Source organism: Caretta caretta, chromosome 1 (assembly GCF_965140235.1).
Source record: "Caretta caretta isolate rCarCar2 chromosome 1, rCarCar1.hap1, whole genome shotgun sequence".
Classification (NCBI taxonomy): Eukaryota; Metazoa; Chordata; order Testudines; family Cheloniidae; genus Caretta; species Caretta caretta.
Window position 1 is genome coordinate 16,117,928 of NC_134206.1, and position 21,083 is coordinate 16,139,010.

Consider the following 21,083-nt stretch of genomic DNA (forward strand, 5'->3'; position numbering starts at 1 on the left):
AGAGGGACCTTTCTTCTTCTTGCTTCTTTTTTCCTTCCCTTGTTCTCTGCTTGTCCAGCAGCTGGTCTCAGTGGAGCGCGGTGCGCTCACAGCACGTAGGCGGTTGTGGCTCTCTCTCTGGTTAATTGCTTTGACCAAGATTTCTGCGTTGTTTCTTTGTACATCGGATACCAATGACAGAAACCTTTAGGGACGTTGTTGAGGTTGCTAAGCCCGAAAAATGACCTTTTAGACGGCAAAAAGAAAAGGCGGACTTGTGGCACCTTAGAGACTAACCAATTTATTTGAGCATGAGCTTTCATGAGCTACAGCTCACTTCATCCGTTTGCCAACTCTAGTGTCCTCTCTCCACGATTTTCTTCTGAGGTACACAAGCAAAGTACCACGCAGTTCACTGCGAGTGTGTTTTTCTAAAGTGACCTTAAAAACAGGTCCTGTTTGCACTGGGTGGGCTGGGCTGCACGGAACTTGCAGGTCTTCATGTAGAGGGTCGGAATCAGTAGCAGATCCAAATGTATCTAGGCCAAGATTTTCAAAAGTGACTAGCAATTTTGGATGCCTCCGTTTCTGGATGCCTGACTTCAGACGCCATACAGGGCCCTGATTTTCAGAAGGGAGGTGCTCAACACTTTCTGAAAACCACACCTCCCTAAAGTGCATCACCCTGGGGCCCTCAGAAATACTATCACTTGGAAAACATTAGCCCAGACGTTTCTGATCCCTCCATCTGACACTTTCCCATCTCCTTTTGGAGCTGAAATTTGTATTTGCTCACCTAGTTGAGTAACTTTTATTTATACAGGTTGTTTTGTCCTTGTTGGGGTAAGGACAGGCAAGTTTATCTTGTGCCTGGGCTATTAAGTTTTCTTGATGATTTTGCTAGCCTGAATTAAACCAATATGTCCCTGAAATGGCCAGTCATGAGCCTGCCAGCCCTTAAGCACACACTGCACTTTGTGCGTATGGTTGGACTCACTGAACTCAATGGCATTAGTCTTTGGCTTAAAGTTTAGTTTGTACTTATGTGTTTGCAAGATTAGGATCTAAATCATTTCACTAGTCTAGAAATAAAGATGACAACACCCCCTCTCCCATGGATCGTGGACTTCACAAATCCGTCAACACCCCATGAATAAGGGTGAATGGTTTCAAAACACACCAGAGAACTCCAGCCTCTGAGCAGATTGCAAAGCAAACAGGTGTCGCCCTTCAGCCAGGGAATCTCATAGCGGTAGAGAGGGCAGGGAAAGGAACCATCAGACAGAGGAAAAAATGAGCCAACAAGGGCCCAGGGATGGAGGGGTTCATCAGTTAAAGCCAGTTGCAGAAGCCTCTCAGACCTGGCCTCCATTCCCTTAGGAAGAGCTACTAAGAACTGCTCCCCGTCCATCGGGCAAAGGCTGTGGTGCAGAGACAGCAGCGGTGTCTGCCCCAGCTGGAGCAGAGTTGTATGGACTCCCCACAACTGTAACTTTAGGGGCAGCAATGGCTCAGTGAGAGCCGCTGTGGATGGAGTGGGGTGGAGCTGGCCTTTATGGGCTCCCAGGCAGAGATACCAGGCTGGAGTTGCAGTAGGAAGGTGCAGCAGCTGAAACTGGGGCTTGTGAGGTTTATGGGCTCTTCCTCTAGTGACTTCAGGAAGGGGCAACAGTGAAGAGATAGCAAGTGCAGGGAGGTTACCTATAAGCAAATGGTCCAGACAGAGGTTGGAATTAGGGCTACTAGTTCAGTGGGATGCTAAGTGATTAGAGCCATTAGGTAGAGGCTGTGATAGAGAGAGAGAGACAACATTGTGTGGTAGAGCGCGCACTGGATTAGGAGTTGAGATCTGGGTTTTAATCCTATCTCTGCCACTGACCTGCTGGCGAATCTTGGGCAAGTCATGTCCCTGCTCTGTGCCTCAGTTTCCCCTCCCACCGTTTGTCTATGTAGATTGTAATTCTGTGAGGCAGGGAGTATTTCTTGCTGTGGTCTGTACTGTGCCTAGCACAGTGGGGCCCTGATGCCAGTTGGGGCCAAGTAATAAGGAATGCTGCTAAGGGGTGGTATTCAGGAGCTATACGGGCTTCTCTTTGGTGGTATTGGGCAGGGACCACTGCGAAAGAGGAGCAGCCGCCTTTCCCATGTGTATAATGGATCCTCATGTGTTATCAGTCACCAGGTGTGTGGTCCCTGCAGCATTATCTGGGATGATAGGTGGGAGCAGCCCCCCTGCGAAGCTCTACCCAAGTTACTGTGCTCACCAATACTGCACTCCCCGCCCCCACCCGGGTCCCTAGGATGCCTGCAGATATATCCCAGGGTTCTTGGTGCTGCAGTTTGCGGAGTCGCTCTGACGCTTTCCCAGTGAATCATCGAGGACTCGTCTGTCCTTCAAGGGGGAACGGTGGGAAGGCATTGGAGGGCTATCGGCACTCACGTGATTTAGCCTGCGTCCTCACCGCACAGTGGGTGGGTTACCGGCCGGAGTGAAAGCAGCACCTGAGCTGTGGCCTATACCCTCCCCCAGGCCAGCTCGCCTGGGTCAAAGCACCACCAACCTCAGGTGAGAGGGGGTTTTGCGTGGGCAGAACGGGGGCTTGGGGTGACCCCTGCGTAAACTACAGTGGAGAGACACCCTGACAGTTCTGCCTTAGCAGCATAGGAGGCTTCTTCCCATCTCCCCTTCCCGCAGCAGAGGGCCTGGTGCTCGGGGGCCAGAGAAGGATCCGCCTGTCTGACAGCCTGAGATACTGCCGCTGCTTTACCCAGGGCTCCCTGAGCTGGACCCTTCTGGGATGATCCAGCTTGGCAGAGGAACTGGAATGGTCTGTTTCTTGTAACACCTTGTTAGTGGAAAGCGGTCTTGGCATGCAGTCTGCGCTGAACCTTGCACGGTTATTTCCCCCCCCCTGCCCCCCGCCCCGCAGACAGATGGCTTTGAAGCAGACCCCTGCTTGAATCCAGGGCAATACTCCGCTTCGGGATATATTGACAAGGGGACAGTAACCAATTAAGAAGCCAGTTTCGTAGGGTGGTTTGCTGAGCGCATCCCGATATCAGACTGGCAGAAAAGCGCAAGGAGGATGGTTTCTGGCTTAATTGTCATTGAAATAATGGTGGGGGGAAAAACCACTGCTCAGCACCGGGGAAAGAAGAGGAATCGTGCAGATGCTTTTCTGTAGGAAACAGTCATGCCACGAAGCACTAAATATAGCACATCCGTTTGCTCCGATAAGTTTGTTTTTCATAATGGACTTGAAAGGCCAAGGGCCAGGCACTCACCGGGCGTACAGTGGCATGGCTCCATTGAAGACAGTCGCTTCTAGGGTGTGGCTCTGTCACTATAAATAGTTCCTTCTTTTACCTCTTCTCATGGGGCGTGTCATTCACTGCTAGTCTGGCATCTGCTGATCTCTCTGGGTATTCGCTCAAGGCCAGCACCCCCTGTCCACAGCTTGTACACCGTCGCTGCATCTGCCTGCGGTCCCTCTCGCAGCCTCAGGAACCGCAGCATCCTCTTTGTGGCTCAGCCTTCTGGCTATGTCACTATTAATGTGTCCCCCCCACCCCCCTCTTCTGGGAGAAGTTTTAGCTCCTAGTCCAGCTACTTCCCCAGTGGCGAGTGCAGGGGACCTGGGCCCACCCACCCAGCCCAGGGACACTCCAAACTGCAGTTACTTACTGCGTTCCTTTGCCTCTGCTATCACTGCATTTCCCTGGGTCACTTCCCCACGGCCACAGCACCCTCCTCAGTCTCAGCAGCCTGGCTGGAGCTCCTTCTCTTTTCCCCAGACTCCTGTCTGCACTGCCCTGTCCAAGGTGCTACAGGGTTACAGCCCACTCCAGACATAGTCCACCCTCCTCAAGCTCCAGGCAGCTACTGACCCTGCTGTGCCCTGAGACTTTTTTTATATGGGACCTGATTGGACGTTCCTCACAGCCCCTCTCCTATTGGCTGCTTTTCATGCAGGCTCCCTAGGGCTCTATTAACCCTTTACTGGCCAGCGTGGGAAGATGCCCCATCGCACCAGTACGTAGCACCTTTCATCCAGAAGGACCCAAAATGCTTTAAAGGCTCTGGGCCTGATTCTCAGCTCTGCCCAAGTTCCACTTAATACAGAAATGGAGGGGAAGGGAGGGGAGCAAATATGACTTTAAGTCAACTTTTTGCCTCCCTGTGTTCTGAGGTCACACACCCCCTCTCAGTCTCAGGGCTGCTCTAACTTACACTTAGTTGCCATTGGCCCAGGGTCTGTTTGACGTAGCCAATAATAGCGAAAGCACTGTAGCAGTTTGGGCATGCTCCTTTGCCGCATCCACAACATGCTCCCTACACTGGAGACTACAACGGGGAAGCTGTAGAACTGTCCAGGGAATCCCCCTATCCCTGTCCTGGGGTAAGCCAGCCCAGCTCCATTGACCTCAGTTGAATTGAGACCCAGGTTGCTCAGTGCCCACACGTTGCAGCGGTGGGTGCTATTGCAGCACCCCTGATGGAGACATTTTCTCTTTCCCCAGCACCCTGACTTTGGGCTCTGTTTCCCTCCCATATTCTTTATTGGTTATTTGTAGTGCAGTAGCACCCAGCAGCCCTCGTCACGGACCAGGAGCCCATTCTGCTGGGCACTGTGCAAACACAAACAAAAGGACAGTCCCTGCCCCCAGGAGCTAGTTTCTGAGATATGATCCTACGCACACTTGTAGCTGAGAAGGGAATGCTACAAAATCTTACTTTATTTTGAAATCTTGACCTGTAGGGTTCTCTGATGCCACCCAGACTTGTCAACCCTTGAAAGCAGAGGTCCTCAAACTGTGGGGCATCCCCCCACCCCAGGAGAGCACAGAGGAACATTTTTGGGGGTGCCGCAGAGCCCAGTCCAGGCACGGGGTAGGGAAGGAGCTCCACCCAGCCCCGCTCTGCTCCACTCTCTCCCCAAGTCGTGGCCCTGGCCCTGCCCCCAGCCTCAGTTCCGTTCCCGGCCCCACCCCCCAGCCTTGGCTCCCGGTCGGGACTCCACTCCCAACCCCAGCTGCGGCTCTGTTCCTGCCTCGCCCCCAGCCTCAACTCCTTTACCCCTGTCCGCATCCGCATCCCCCTCCCCTCCGAGCCGCGTCCCTGCTCCCAGCCCTGGGGGCGGACAGGGCTGGAGGGGGGGGCACGACGCTGTAAAGTTTGGGGACCACTGCTTTAAAGGGAAGCGCAATTGGGGGCTGTGCTCCCAGCGAGCTGTTTGCACGTGGACACATCTAAAGTGGCGGGTAGAAAGGGATTTTAAAAGACAGCCGGGGACAGCGTGCGATCCCTGCTCCATAGCGAAAGCTGTGCTTGGGCTCTTCTCGCTTTCCTTTACCACTCTTGTCTGTGTAGCTCTCTGGTGCAGGGACTGGCTCTTCCTGTCTGGCTGTACAGCACCGAGCGCACTGCAGCCCTGTCTCAGCTGAAGCCCTAGGCATCACTGTAATATAAATCACCGCAGATCAGGGCTCTGGTGCACCATGGGATTTTGTTACTTGGCGGGTTTGGTGGCTGCGCTGAGCTGATGGAGGCAGGGTGGTCCGCTGTGTCGCGTATGGGACCAGGACACATGAGTTCTGGGTTCTGCTACCAGTGCTGCCGTTGACTCTGCTGGGCTAGATCCCAAGAAGCCCGTTGCATAGGGTGGCGCCAGGTGGTGCAAAGGTAGCATATCCTGAGCCTCGTTCTGGAGTAGCCGTGTGTGGAGCTGGACCCCGTGAAATGTGCTGCCAACAAGCTGAAATGGTAGCTGGGGATCGGCACGGCACAGGGCACATGCCAGGCCCCCTTAGCTCTGTCCTTGCCCTCTCACTGGGAGCAGGGAGTGTAGGTGGGTAGGAGCCGGGACATTGGCTCTGTGCTGCTGGAGGATCCTCTGCACTGGGGCTGGTTCTGCTGGCTCCATGGCCAGTTTCCAGCAGCAGCTGTGTGGTACTCCAGGGTTAAAATCCCAGCCCCCATCAAAGTCAATGACAAAACTTCCATTGATTTTAATGGGGCCAAGATTTCACCCCACCACCTGTCCTTGAAGGAGTCACTTAAACCGTGTCTCACTTTGCTCGCCGGTGCAATGGGGTTGACTGTGATGGGGTGAAAAGTGCTATATGAGCAGTGCGGGGGATGATCGTTATGAAGATGATGGGCCAGAGGCACCAGCATGCCTCGCCTGCTTTGTGCTGCTCCGGCAGAAACAGCTACGCCAAGTTGATGCCCCTCCGGTTCAAAGGAACCCGTGAGTGCTGGTGAATCTGGCCCAGTGCATGATGGGTGCATCCTGCTGGCCTTCCTCATGTGCATGTTTCCACTGGAGTCAGTGGGACTGCTCACGTGAGTCAGAAGGGCAGGACAGGCCCCGTGGGTTCGTTTATTCTCCATACACCGTGTCTCTTTCTACAAGGGTATTCAACAGAGTATAAGATCGACACTTTCTCCTTCTCCAAGTAGCTCACTGGCATTCTAACATTAACCTGGAATTTGTCACTACTGTTCAATAATGGCTGTGTTGTAAACGGTTGTAGAGAGGAGGCCTTGATTGATTGAAAACCCACCTTCTTGCCCAGGTAGAGGTAGGTTAGCACCTTGAGGATTATTTGAGCTCGTTGCCTGGGAGCCTGTGCTCCCCCCCCTTTTAGGTGTGACCCATAAGGCTTAACACAGCCCTGGGTGCATGTGTTTGTGTCTGACTCTCCTGATCTCACACAGCCTGATGGGAGAGAGACTGACTCACTGTTTGCCTTTCAGGTGGGGCTGTGTTAATGTTAGAGTTCACCTGGCTTCCCTCGGTCAGAGCCACGCTGTGTATGTGTGTGTGTGTGTGAGATAAACCATCCTTGTGGGGAATGCCTGCTCTGGGCCTTCCAGGGTCAGTGACCATGTTGCTGCTTCCTCCCTTCCCCTTTCCCTCTGAAATTAAAAACATTGCGGTGACATAAACTTCTGCATCTGTAACGTGCCCTCTTCCAGAAATCCATCTACAGAAAAAAAAAAGGGGGGGGAGGGGGGTCCTTGGTGTTTTTCATGGCTTTTCCTAGCCATTTTCCTTCAGCCTTTACATCTCACCCTCCTGCTTCAGCGCTTCGGCTGCCCCTGCTGGTGTCATCTCAAGAGCATGGGGACGGACCTACATTGGGGTGACTAGGAGGTGAGAGCAGATGATCGCAATCTTCTTGGCTAGCCTAGGAACCTACGACTCTTCCCCCTGAGTACGTGCCAAAGTCTCCCCCCGAGGCAAATCAAACCCATGTATTTATTGGTGTGTTGCGGTAGTGCCTAGGAGCGCTAGTTGAGCAGGGACCCCGTTGTGCTGGGTACTGTACAAAGACATAAACCCCCCCTCCCCCCCAGAGAGCTTGGAGTCAAAGGAAAAGGGGCCTTTCCCCACAATCCCTATGTGCCCAGACCTCCCCTGCACTTCAGGGCGTAAAGGCTGCTGGGCAGAACCCTCGCTTAAGACTTTCAAAGCAGTCTAGGGGATTTAGGATGTTTCTTCACGGCAGAGTGAACTCAGGTTAGCCTAGCCCGGGCCGGAGCAGTCACACTGCAAAGTCATACACCAGTAACTGTGTCCTCACTGGTGCTGTGCTACCCAGGGGTGACTGGGGCCACATCCCAGGGGTTTTGTGCTGCAGTACACTGAGCTGCTCAGTGGTTCTTCCCCAGTGATGTAACTTGGTCCCATGGGGGAATTGTGGGAAGGGATTGGAGGACCATTGGCATTCGAAGGATTTAGCCTGCATCCTCACTGCAAAGTGGGCAGGTTACCAGCCCTAGTGAAAGCATCACCCAGGCTCCAGATCCTCAGTTGGGCCAGCTAACCCAGGTAGAAAGCACCACCAAATGCAGGTCGGGAGGCTTTATTGTGTCCAGAGGGGGTTGGGACAACCCCTGCGTAAGAGCCTGAGTTAACTCTGCAGTGAAGACAGCCCTTAGACACACGTGTTCCTTGAGTTTGGATAGAAGATATGTCTCAATCCCCTGGGCTGCCTTGCAGGTCTCACTCCTGGGAAGGCAACACTGTTCTCTCAGGGAGATCCAGGCCCCGATCTCCTACAGGCCTGTGTTCTCTGTTGCCTCCTCCCCTGTTATATGCAATGGTCTGGTCCGGGAGGGGCGGGGGGGACTCAGTTTGAGGGAGATGCCAGCTGGCCCCAGCTCAGGTCTCCTGCCCTCTCATCCCCACCTCCACCAGATCTGTGGCTTCATACCATCCACTTCCCTGTGCTAGCCTGTCACAGAGTGGGATTCCCTCTCCCTGGATTCTTGCTGCCAGCAGTCCTCTGGCACACCAGTACCCAGCGCTTTTTGTGCAACGTGCTTTAGAAACGTTTGTTCCCCTTAGCATAAGGCTTTTCCCCAAGCCTTTACCTATTACCGGGGGAGGGGGATCTCACTTCTCTGGCCTCCCCCTCCCCCTTTCTGCCTCTCCTTTAACTGTTTCCAGCTAATGAGCTGAATCACCCCACTAATAAGTTAATCCCTTAGTACTTAAACTATTACCCCCTCAAAGTGGGGATGCTTTCTAAGTCCACACTCAGCCCTTGGCTGCTCACCCTCTGTCCTGTTGCCCCATAAGAAAAGAGCTGGTGGGAACGTGCTTTTCATGTGTTTCATGCCTATTTTCTGTTTATCACACCACAAGCTCCATTGTTTATGAAATCCACAACAGCCATGGAAATTAAATAGAGGTTTATTGACTGCTCTAACTGAGAGTTAAACAAATGGCTTGATTTCTGATGGTAGAAGACTCTTTAATCTAGCAGGAGAGAGAGCCAGCCATTGGAAACTGAAGCTAGACAAATTCAGACTAGAAATGAGGCACACTATTTTGAACCGTAAGGGGATGAACCATAGGAGCAGTTTACCTAGCAACGTGGTGGATTCGCCATCAGTTGAACTCCTTAAGTGAAGACTGGAGATCTCTCTGAAAGATGTGCTCTAGCTCAACCACAAGTTAGGGACTTGATGTAGAAATCACTGGGTGAGGTCCCCTGGCTTTTTGTTACGTAGGAGGTCAGACTAGATGGCCTTTAATTCTATAAATCTGGGGCAGGCTGCTCCTGTTGGGCGGTGGCAAGACCATGGCTGGCATATTGCATTACCGGGAAGATGTCAAAAAATAGAAAGATGGGGGGAGTTGTGCCGAAACCAAAGCGGTCCCTGTCCATGACAGGCTCTTGGGTGCCACTGCAATACAAATAATAACCAATAATAATACTAGCCAAAGCCAGGAAGGAGCTGGAGGGGTTGACTAGTTAAGAAAGGCTAAAAGAGGAAAATATTTGCCACTCGGCTATGTGAAGCCTGAGGTTAGGAGCAGAGGGATACAATCCATTTATCTGAAGAGCGCAAAGAGCAAGGCAGGAGAAAAGGGTGCAGTTAGGATCAGTGGAATGCATCCGAATAGCAGGGAAAGCCCCTTCCGAGCACTGAAGTCTGTTAGACCTTGTCTGCTCTGTGGCTTTTTAGCATTTCTCCCATTAATGGTCTAGTAATCCTGGTTCAGCTGCACCCATTACTAACAGGTACAGAATCATTTCTTTGTATTCTTTGTATCACAGTGGCAGCTAGAGGGCCCAGCTGAGATAAGGGCTCTGCTGTGCCAAGCACAATGCCGTACATGTGTTGTAGACAAGAGACTAGAGTCTGCCTTGTTTCGCTGCAGATCTAACACGCTTTCTGCAAAAGGTGTGTTGTAAATGGTTTGGCCCTTTCAGCTCGAGCAGCCCCCAGGTGGTGGTGCTTGGCACCAAGGAGCAGTTTCTGCTCTCAGTTGCACCTGGGGATGGCCCTGATCCCGCGTGGTCCTCAAGCGCATGAGTTGTCTTGTAAAAGTATTGGGGCTGCTCATGAGCAAGTCACACGTGGGCTCGGATACCTTGCTAAATTAGGGAGGGAGGGAGGGAGTGTGTGCATGCACGCTGGGGGAGGGGTACGCCATGCCATTAGTGAAGACAAGGGTAATCCCAATTCTCAAGCCTAACCCTGCTTCCCATTCACCTTTTGTGGGTTTTTTTCTCTCTCTTCCTCTAGGAGATCTGTGACGACCCCTATCTCTTTGTGGATGGAATCAGTTCCCATGACTTGCACCAGGGCCATGTTGGGAACTGCTGGTTCGTAGCAGCCTGCTCCTCTCTGGCTTCCCGGGAATCTCTGTGGCAGAAGGTAGGGAAGTCCTTGCGCTTGGTGAAGGCACCTGTGCAAAGCTTTGGTGTCACCGTGTTCAGGAAGTTAACAGGTCGTCTCCTGAATAATGTCTCCTGTTAGAAAACGGTTTACAATTATACAGGCCTGATTCTCCTCACACTTAAATTGGTGTAAATCAGAAGTGACTCCACTGATCTCTGTGTCACCACACCAGATCTGATTCTTTGGGTCAGATGCTTAACTAGTGTAAATCGGTGTTTACATCACCTGAGGATTTTGGCCCTTTCTTTGTTTTAATGAATTAACACCAGAACAAGCTCAGGTTGTACATTTAGGATCCAGATTTTACGCACACCAAATTTCAGGATGTTTGGATCCAGAGGTTTGATTTGGCCCCATCTTTGTTTATATCTAATCTCTCTCTTGTTATTTAAATTGCACCCATCTCTGTAATATCTGAATTAACGCAGCTCAGACCCTGTGGCCCTGGGCAGAATGCAGAGGTTCTCATGACCGTTTTAATTACATATGGGGATTCTGTCCCCTGAGTTGTTGTCAGGCACCCCATGGCCTGGAGCTGGGTTGGGGAAGATGGGAATCTAACCCACAGTATGGTTAACGTTACACAATCGCCTGTTGCTATATTTGAGCATCTACAAAGGATATGTGAGAGGAAGGTAAATCAGGGCTGAAGCTTGACTTAGGCTTGGTCTACACTAGCACTTTTGTTGGTAAAACTTCTGGTGGTCGGGGAGTGGAACCCCCCCAACTGACACAAGTTTCACCGACAAAAGTGCGGTGTAAATGCAGCTTACAGAAGGCTTTCCCAGATGCTAGCGGCAGTAGGCAGCCAGTGGTGCCCTCTCGAGGTGTCAGACAGTAATGCCTGCCTTCCCCTTGTCTCCGTGTGCTGTAATGCAATGCATTCCTGCCGCTCCTGTAGAATATTCCCACCTTGCAGCACTGTTTGCGAAAGCAGCCCCTGCTCTGTGGGCGGGATGGGTTGCTGCTGCTGGGTGGCAGAGGGACCGCGGTGGCAAGCACAAGGTGGAATTTCGTGAGAGGCAGTTACATTAATATGAGAAAAATGGTATAACAGGAATGCTATGATGGAGGGAGTGAGGCATCTAATGGCTTTTAAAAACTACAAAACTTATAGAAAATAATGTGTCCCCTCTATCCACAGTTCTGCAGCCTCTGCCATCTCCAAAACACGTGCTCACATCATCTCTGGGCACGTTCCTTTCTCTGCATCTCCTGTCCTGTAAAGTTGCCTGGAAGAGAAACTTGGGGCAGGCTATACACTGAGGGCCAGATCATTAATCGATGCCAACAGAGTGATGTTGATATACATCAGTTGAGGATCTGGTCTCAAATCTTGAGCTTCAATCAAGAAGCTAACTGGGGGCCCCAGACTGACTGTAGGCTGGTTGGTTCAAGGAATGCAAGCAGCTACGTAGCATGGGCCCTTTGTGGTTGTGTGTGATTTACACCCTGGCACATGAGTTTTGATTATTCTTATCTGAGCTAGTTCCTGTATTACAGGCAGAGACGGATTAAGGTCTCCTGGGGCCCTGGGCCGGAGCAAGTGGGGCGGCCCCAGCACCAGAACCATGGTCCTGCCCCACCCCTTCAGCCTGAGGTCTCACCCCTGTTCTCCCCATTCCGCCCCTTCCCCTGTGGCCCTGCCCACGGCCCCACCCTGTTGTGCCCACGGCCCACCCCATTCCGCCCCTTCCCCTGAGGCCCTACCCATGGCCCCACCCATTCCACCCCTTACCCGTGGCCCCACACCCCCGTTCGCTCTTTTCCAGGCCCTGCCTCCCCACTGTGGCCCTGAGACTGGAGAAGCTCTGTGCCCTCAATGTGGTCCCAGGGCCCTGGCAGGAAGCGAGAGCTCCTCTAGCCCTGGGGCCGTGGAGGGGGAGGATTTTTCTGGGGGCCCTAAATTGGCTAGGGCCCCTGGGCACCAGCCCCGTTGGCCCGTGCAGTAGTCTGCCACTGATTACAGGAGGGCTGGTTGTGCTAAGAAGCTCATTAGCTGTGTTGCCTTCAGGAAGCCCTATGCTGCTGCACTCTGCATTGCTGTGCTATCTAAGGGCCTCATCCAGTGCCCATTGAAGTCAAATATTCCCATCAGCCTCTTCGGGATCTTTGGATCAGGCCCCATGTTGCAGGTGAATAAGCTGCAATGTTCCTGTCTTCCCTTTTGTGCAGCTAGTAACCAAGAAGCTGTACGACTCTGATATTTAGCTTTTAAAGCCTGGTTAGCCTAATCAAACCTCCCTATGCCTGTGGGCTGTGACCCTAACCATCCAGTGGATTAAAGCTCCATATTGGGGATGTTTATTTCTTAAAGCATCCCTGCTTCCCCTCAGTGGGAGCTCTGGCTCTCTAACAGACCCAGTCACTCTCTGGGTAATCAATGAGGCTTTTCTACGCTTTCCCCCTCATTGCAGTGACAGTTCACTGCCTCTCAGGGATTCTGTCTGTGTGATGTAAGATGGGACTTTTTTTAAACTTTGAGGCTATTAAATGCAATATACAAATTGTGTTCGCCACTCACCATTTGCTTCCGGCCCTGCCCTAAGAGCCTCCAATCTAGCAGAAGTGGTGACCATTAGAGAGCTAATTATTTCTGCTTGCCTCTCTCATGGCTGTTTCTCCCCTGGCAATTCTGTTCTGTTTGTTCATGATTTTCCAAGCCGTAATTCTCAGGGGCTCCTTCCTGCCTGTTGTATCCTTTTTTTCCATCCCCCCCCCTTCCTTTCTTTTTTTGTTTTTTTAAGAGGAGTTGTGTTCAGATCTGGGGCAAAGGCTAGAATCTTCTCCCACCACTCCTCTTTCTAGTAATCTGGAAAATGCAGCAGCATTGTACAGCACCGGCCAAGAGCACAGTGCAGCATTGCTACTGATTCATAGATTTTTAAGGCCAGAAGGGAGCATTAGATTAGGCTGACCTGTATAGCACAGGGCAAAGTGTTTCATCCAGCCAGTCATGTATGGAGCCCAGTAACTTGCGTCTGAATAAGCAGATCTTCCAGAAAGACATCTAGTCTTGATCTGAAGACATCAAGAGATGGGGAATCCACCCCTTCCCTTGGTAGTTTGCTCCAATGGTTAATCACCCCCACTGTTAAAAATGTGTGCCTTGTTTACTACTGTCAATTGAAGCTGTATTGTTTAGACCCGTACTTTAGTGCAGGGGTGGCCAACCTGAGCCTGAGAAGGAGCCAGAATTTACCAATGTACCAAAGAGCCCCAGTAATATGTCAGCAGCCCCCCATCAGCTCCCCGTCCTACTCCCAGCGCTTCCCACCCACCGGCAGCCCCACCGATCAGTGACTCCCCCCACTCTCCTCACCTCCTGATCAGCTGTTTTGTGGGGTGCAGAAGGCTCTGGGTGGAGGGAGGAAGCAAGGGCACTGCAGGCTCAGGGGAGGGGGCGGGAAGGGGTGGAGTGGGGGCAGGGCCTGTGGCAGAGCCAGGGGTTGAGCCGTGAGCACTCCCCGGCACGTTAGAACGTTGACGCCTGTAGCTCCAGCCCCAGAGTCGGTGCCTATCCAAGGAGCCGCGTATTAACTTCTGAAGAGCCGCAGGGGGCTCTGGAGTCCCAGGTCGGCCACTCCCACTGTAGAGTATTAGAATAGAAAAGGGAACAGATCAAACATTTGCTGAGGGCTCAGTGGGACACTCCATAAATAGAGATGCTAACCCAAGCCATGAGTTGTTATACGAGGGGTCCTTGCCAAAATAATTTTCATGAGAGCTCTAAAGTCCTTTGGTCCTTTGAGTCAAGGGGCCAGCTTGCCTTGGCGTCGGTCCCAGTATTGGGAGAGAGGTTCTGGAGACCCATGGTGCTTTTCCTTCTCTGCCCCCTGGCAGCATCTTTTTACAGTTGGGCCTGCTGCGTGGAGCTGTCAGCACCCTCTGACTCCAAACCGCGGCAAGAGGCACATCCCAGGCTTGCAGCTCAAACAGCCCTGGCCAGAGGAACTGGCTGTGAAGGTGAGGGGAGGGAGGAAGGTGCTGCAGCTTGATAGAGGAGTAGAAGAGCTGCGTTTTAAAACTAGCTCTGCCTGGCCAGGGCCGGCTCCAGTGTTTTTGCCACCCCAAGCAGCAAAGAAAAAAAGAAGCAGGGCCCGCCGCCGAATTGCCGCTGAAGAGGGAGAGATGGATCCGCTGCCAAATTGCCGCCGAAGATGCGGACGTGCCGCCCCAATCACGGACAGAGTGCCGGCCCTCTCTATTGGCCGCCCCAGGCACCTGCTTCCTTCGCTGGTGCCTGGAGCTGGCCCTGTGCCTGGCCTGCTGTGTGACTTCAGGCAAATCAATTCACTTTTCTGTGCCTTAGTTTCCCCATCTGTAAACTGGCTTAGTAATTTGGGTCTTTCACGGCAGCACAGAGCACTAACTACAGAGGTACCAGGCCAGGTAGCACGTGACTTTTAAATGAGAAATTCAGATGGGTCCAAACTGAAACACTGCATCTAATCCCTGCCCCCCCAACCTTGGGGCAGTTTCCTGTCCACACCCAGGTCTGACCACCATAATCTGCCTCCTGCATGGCCTGACCCAAACCCTGAATCGTAACACCACCCAAACTTTGAGACAGGTCAGATCAGACTCCAAACTGGGATCCAACTATTGCAATTTGTTCCTTCTCTACGAGTAAAGATCGTTCTCGTTTAGTACTTCCAAAGGGATCAAGATCTTCATCGCAATGCACACACGTCAAGGGCTGTGATCAGCCCCCCTTACTTATGCTGAAACTCCAGGCTTCTATTGAAATCAGCGCGGCTACAAGGTGCCGTTCAGCATGGATAAAGGGAATGGTTGTGTCTTCAGCTCTTTCCACAGCGATAACAATGTGAACAAACCACACAAGTTCAGGTGGATCCCCAGTAATAGTGTTTGTTTAATATACACAACCATGCCAGGCCTAGCTACATACATTCAGATTGGCTTCTAACTGCTTCTAAAATATAAAACGCAGTGAGCGCCACTAGAGGGTTCACAGGCCATTAAAAAGGGATACTGTTCCTGTATACTTCAGTAGCAGAATCTGTTTCTAACTGATTAATAAATACATGAGTGCAAATATCAGAAAGGAAAGCACAGCCCAGGCTTCTTCAGGCTCTTCCCTTCTTTGGTTTAGAAAGAGACCAGCCTCTGATTCAGACTCTCGGATAAGAGGAAATAGGTTAACCTAGCCGATAAAGCTCACTGAAAGAATGGGGAAGGGATCTTGGGCCAGGTTCTGCATTTACAGTGATGTGACTCCATTGACTAACACCAGAGTGAGATCAGAACTGGGCCCAGCAGTAGTGTAGTTGAGGGTAAACCCACTTCTCATTTGAGGATTATGGAGTTTAGGTTAGGTTAGTTCATCCACTTTTTTTTTTTAACCTCTACACCACTGTGGTCCAGGGTGTCCAGGGCTATATTTGACATAGGACCAAATGCTTCTATATTTTACCTGGCTTTGACAAGAGCATTAGCTGGTGTTTTTCCACCAGGGCAAAGCTGGGGACAAATTCCTCCAAATTCCTCTGAGTGACACTGTACATGTCCCAGGAGACTGGCTTTTCATGTTTTCCCCTTCCTCGCAGCCCTTATCCCAGCCACCTGAGAGGCCTGTTATGGATGTAATTGGGAAGCAGCTTCCGACTCATGCTGATCTGCCTTGGGGGTTCACGTGCGTCATGGGCAAAGTGCCAGACATCCCCCTGGGTTTCCTCCTAGCAGCGGATATGGCACTGCAGTGGCTAGGGCAGGCAGCAGCCTTTGGTCTTCCCTGGGCTGTGTACTGGGCACATCGCCTGCTGCCTCAACTCGTCGGAAGGCTGCCATGATGAGCATTCAGTACCTCAGTGACCTCCCACAGCACCTGTGGTAGTGGGAGAGATGACAATGGGGCAGTTTGCTCGGACCAGGACTTTAGATCATACAGTTTGGAGGTCCTGTCTGTAACTCTCCCAGTGTCTTTCTGTCTAGAGCAAGGAATGCTGCATTTCTCTCCATCACAATGACTTCTACCCTACAGCTCATACGCAGGCAAAACTCACGCTAAAGCCCGTGGGGCCAGATCACTAGTAGGGGCACCTAGGGGGCCTGTCCCACTCTCCTTAGACCTCAGAGAGCCCCCTCTTTGCAGGTCAGGAATCTGCAGCTGGCCTGGGGCAGGCTGCAGGCATCATGAGGAGAATCAGTGCGGGCTGGAGGTGTAGGATGCACATCTTCTCCGGAAGCCCTGCAGTGTTGCCTGACCCATGGGTCGGGTGTTATTTAGCATTTCCAGTTTAACCTGATGGGGGTTGCCTCCAGATTGGCCACAGCCTGGCAGTTTGTTTGAGAGTGAGGCTCTCTGCGCATGCGGGAGTGACATTTGCTCTTTGGGAAGGCCACCTGAATTTGTCAGGGTTGTATTGGCACAATTAGCTAATCACAAACACTGTCACCTAGGAGAGCAGCCCGAGGTAATCCAGCGCTCAGAAACTCACATCAGCCTTAGCAGGGAGCCCTGCAGTAAGTGAATAACCCACAAGTGGTCCTTGGCCCGGTGGGTTCCCAGAAATCTCCCTGGGGTTCATTGGCCAAGTACCCTGTAGCGATGTGACGACTCACCGGTGCGGCGTCTCCTGCTGGTCGTCTTGGGAATTAGCTCTTCACCAGCTCCGGAGCGCCCTCTGCAGGCTGGTGGCTCACCTGCCGCTGGCCCCATATCCCTCCGGGACCCTGGTGCCCCAGCAGTACCCCCCTTACTCTGGGTTTCCCCTCCCAGGGGAACCCCCAACCCTCTATCCCCACCTTGTCTCAGTGGCTACTGCCAGTCCTCATCTAGCCCCCGCCACTGTTCCCTCTAAGCTGTGTGCATGTACACACAGATCCTAAACCCCACGCACGCAGTGAAACACTGCGTGCACAAAAATTTGCACAGAAGAAATTTTTTGCGCACACGGCCTGTCAAAAATTAGAGGGAACGTTGGCCCCCGCTCACTGGGGCTGACTGCAGTCTGTTATGGCCAGTCATCATTGTCAAGGGGTTAGGACCTGCTGCCTTTGCCTATCCTTTGGCTGCCCCAGTACCTTTGGTAGGCCTTCAACAAGGCCTGCAGTCTGGGGATTTACCAGGCTCGAGCTCCCCAGCTCCCTTTGCCCTTCCCCAGCACTGCTCTGGTTCAGGTACCTTGCTCCCAGGCAGTTAGCCCTTCCCACTCCAGGGCTAGAGTGAGACTCCCTCAACTCCTGGCCCCCAGCCCTCTTATATGGGCCAGCTGGGCCCTGATTGAGCTGGCCACAGCTGTGGCTGCTTCCCCCAATCAGCCTAGCTTTTCCTAGCTGCAGCCCTCTCCAGGGCTGCTTTTAACCCCTTCAGGGCCTGAATGGAGTGACCACCCCACTACATACCCACTTTTATAATGGGTTACGCTAACGCCCCCTATACCTCATGCATATGCAATAGAGATTTCAGCCGCTTTTCCTTATCTACTGTGACAAAGTTCCTCTTCTGCCCTGGTGGGTCCTGTGCTTATTGGCAGATTTGCTTACCTCAGAGGTTCACGGCAGCTTTGAGTTTGGCTGCTTCTGCTAGTGGCTCAAACCTGCCGTTCACTCAGCTAACCTCATCACTGGCCAACATGGGAAAAAGGAAGAAGAACAATCCCCGCAGTCTCTGCTAATCCATCATGTGTGTTGGGGAACAGCCCAGAGACCTTCCCCTTTGGTGGAACCCTCAGTCCAGGTCGACTCCTCCTGTGTCTGATCAGGAGTCAGGAGGTTTGGGGGGAACCCAGGCCCGCCCTCTACTCCGGGTTCCAGCCCAGGGCCCTGTGGACTGCGCTGTCTAGAGTGCCTCCTGGAACAGCTCCATGACAGCTACAACTCCCTGGGCTACTTCCCCATGGCCTCCTCCCAACACCTTCTGTACCTCATCATAGGACCATCCTCCTGGTGTCTGATAATGCTTGTACTCCTCAGTCCTCCAGCAGTACGCCTTCTCACTCTCAGCTCCTAGTGCCTCTTGCTCCCAGCTCCTCGCACGCACACCACAAACTGAAGTGAGGTCCTTTTTAAACTCAGGTGCCCTGATTAGCGAGCCTGCCCTAATTGATTCTAGCAGCTTCTTAATTGGCTCCAGGTGTCCCAATTAGCCTGCCTGCCTGCATTTGTTCCAGCAAGTTCCTTCTTGTTCTGGAACTGCCCCATTACCTTACCCTGGGAAAATGGACCTGCTTAATCTGGGGCTAATATATCTGCCTTCTAATACTTACCTGGCAGGGGAGATACCAGAATCATGAAGGCGGTTTTCCCAGGGTGAGGCTCATCCATTGCACTGCAGGTGTGCTGACCCCTGCAATTTCCCCAACTGCGGGAAACTCGACTGCATAATTTGTGGTAGTGGGGGACTGCATTCGTGCTGTCCCCTGGGAAACAAAACAAAACAAAACAAAACAAAACTCTCCTGTAGCTATCTGTCCTGACCCTGTCACACCACCCTGCCTCACCCTACTAATATTGGGGGGCTCTTCTCCCATAAGTTACTAGGCCATTAACTTCAAGCTTAGTAGCATGTGCGTTAGTTAGTTACTGTGGCATTATTTTGTGGCTGAACGTCTGCTGATGCTCCTACCATAAAATATCCAAAGCTGGTACAAACTGTTGTCTTGTGATTACCTGTCAGCAGTTCAGCAGCACTGAATGGAGCATTCTGACTGGTGACATCTGTGATACAGGATCACTGCTGTCTTGTGGCACCTTATGATAGACGGTCACTTCCTGGTTAGTTGCTTATGTTAAGTCTTTAGGCCTTAGGGCTCAGTTAGCTTAGTTAAGCTATTGTCCGACAGACTTAAGGCGTGCTAGAAAAACTCCACGGCCCACCTGTGCCACAATAACTGGTTTTCTGCATATAAAAGCCAGGGACGGCATTAGGGGGTAGCGAGCAGGACAATTGTCTGGAGCCCCATGCCACAGGGGCCCCCGCGAAGCTACATTGCTCCCACCAAATTTTCCCCTTGGGTGCTCCAGCCCCGGAGCACCCAAGGAGTCGGCGCCTAAGGCGCCACTTTTGGCCAGTTAAATTTAGAAGGCCCTCGTGGAACAACCGGTTCTAAAAGGGCTTCTAAATTTCACAACTGGTTCTAGCGAACTGGTGTGAACCAGCTCCAGCTCACCACTGCCTCTACCCCAATATAACGCGGTCCTCGGGAGACAAAAAATCTCACCGCGTTATAGGTTATATCAAACTTGCTTTGGCCCCCCCATTCCTTGTTCCCTGACCGCCCCCTCCAGAGACCCTTGTCCCTAATCACCCCCAGGATCCTACCCCCTACCCAACCCTCCTGCTCCCTGTCCCCTGACTGCTCCGACCCCTATCAGCACCCCCCGCCCCCTGACAGGCACTCGCTGGCAGCAGCGGGAGGCGGAGCAAGGCGGCCCCAGCCCGCTCCACTCTGCCACCTCCCAGCCGCGGCGCTCCGCTTCCACCGCCGGTGACTGCAGGGAGGTTGGGGAAAGGACACACTCCGCACTCACCGGCAGCGGGAAGCAGAGCGACGCGGCCCCAGCCCGCTCCGCTTTCCTTGCCCGGGCCCCAGCCGTGTCGCTGGGGTGGGGGGGTTGGGGAAAGGTCCCGCACTCGCCTGCGGCGGGAAGCGGAACGCCGCGGCTGGGAGCTGGCGGAGCGGAGCAGGCCGGGGCCAGGCTGCTCCGCTTCCACCGCTGCCGGTGAGTGCGGGGGGGATCCCTTCCCCCAAGCCCCCTCCCCCGAGCGACAGGGCTGGGGACGGGGCGAGGGAAGCGGAGCGGGTTGCTGCCGGCCCCCCGCTAATCCCCCGGGCCACTCTGGGACTGCAGGGCTCCCAAAAGTGCCTCCCCACCGCTCCTGCCTCCCAGAGCCTGGTGGGGGGCGGGCGGGCGGGTGGCTACATCGGAAACATCAGCCTGTGGCTACATTCACTCTTCTGTTGATTCTGTCTGTGCCTTCCAAGGGAGTATGTTCAGGGGCAGATGCCGCTGGGGAAAACCTTGGTAGAGTGGCTCCAATGAAGCTGTGCTGAGGAGCCAGGGATCCCAGAGCTGGTACTGGGCTCCCCGGCGTCTGGGCTAAGAACCACTGGCCGTGCCATGAGGAAGAATTGGGGGCAAATCCGGCGCCCCAGTGGAATAATCCAAGTTAAAACTCCACGAGGGGATGCTGTGGAATCTCTGCCCTCCGAATCCTCTCCCCAGCTGCCATATCCCCAGGAGTGGTAATCCAGACTCATGAAGGTTGCATCCACATAGGTAGCTGAGAGCAGAACTTGACTTCATGGAAGTTCTGACTGTGTAATGACCACAGGATTCGGCCCCGCCTCACTTCCCGAGCTAGAGGCAAGTGATGCAAACCACTCTCTCATGGGCAGGGGCCTGTGGGCAAAGAGCCGTGGGTTCAGGCCACGTGGCTGCAGAAATGGGCTGCACTCTCCCTCTGCCTCTGCTGCGTAGTTTAAACGTTGCTTGGATTTTTAAGCTTTGCCAACATTTCAAAGTCCTGCAGGGGAACCCCTCCTCCACCCTGTGTACTAGCGTGGCTGCTCCAGTCCTCCTGGCCTTCCCACGCGTGTTGGACTGACGGGTTAGTAGGTAAAAGATCCATTGCCGTTCAGAACATGCCCCGCTAGGTCCCTGTGACTAGCACCGGGAGCTCAGCTACTGAACGGTCACTGAATATGTTTAACTTTAAAGCCCCTGGGCAGGATGGAAAGTTGTTCCTAAAGGTGCTTGTGAGCCAGTAAACAAGCCTAGGACAGCGGGAAGGCGTGGGGCTATTATTAGACCTCACTTGTTCCCTGCTATGGTGCTATCACCCTGTCCCTCTGTGCAGCCGTTAGCAACCTCGGTGCTGATCTCCCCAAGCTTGAGAAATAGGGGCAGGCAGGTCAATCCCCGGCATTCACAG

General features: G+C 53.0%; 1 protein-coding gene and 1 non-coding gene across 3 annotated transcripts in view; both read left to right on the forward strand.

Annotated features, from left to right (window-relative positions):
- CAPN5 (calpain 5) overlaps positions 1 to 21,083 on the forward strand; it is a 137,269-nt gene that overhangs the window by 65,669 nt on the left and 50,517 nt on the right. For both annotated transcript variants that reach the window (XM_048840187.2, XM_048840197.2), the window contains one exon: positions 10,028 to 10,159. In XM_048840187.2, the coding sequence (XP_048696144.2) occupies positions 10,028 to 10,159 (132 nt within the window). The remainder of the gene's footprint in view (positions 1 to 10,027; positions 10,160 to 21,083) is intronic.
- Positions 18,407 to 18,570, forward strand: LOC125630716 (U1 spliceosomal RNA). Its single transcript, XR_007354767.2, has one exon. It is a non-coding gene; the product is annotated as a U1 spliceosomal RNA (small nuclear RNA).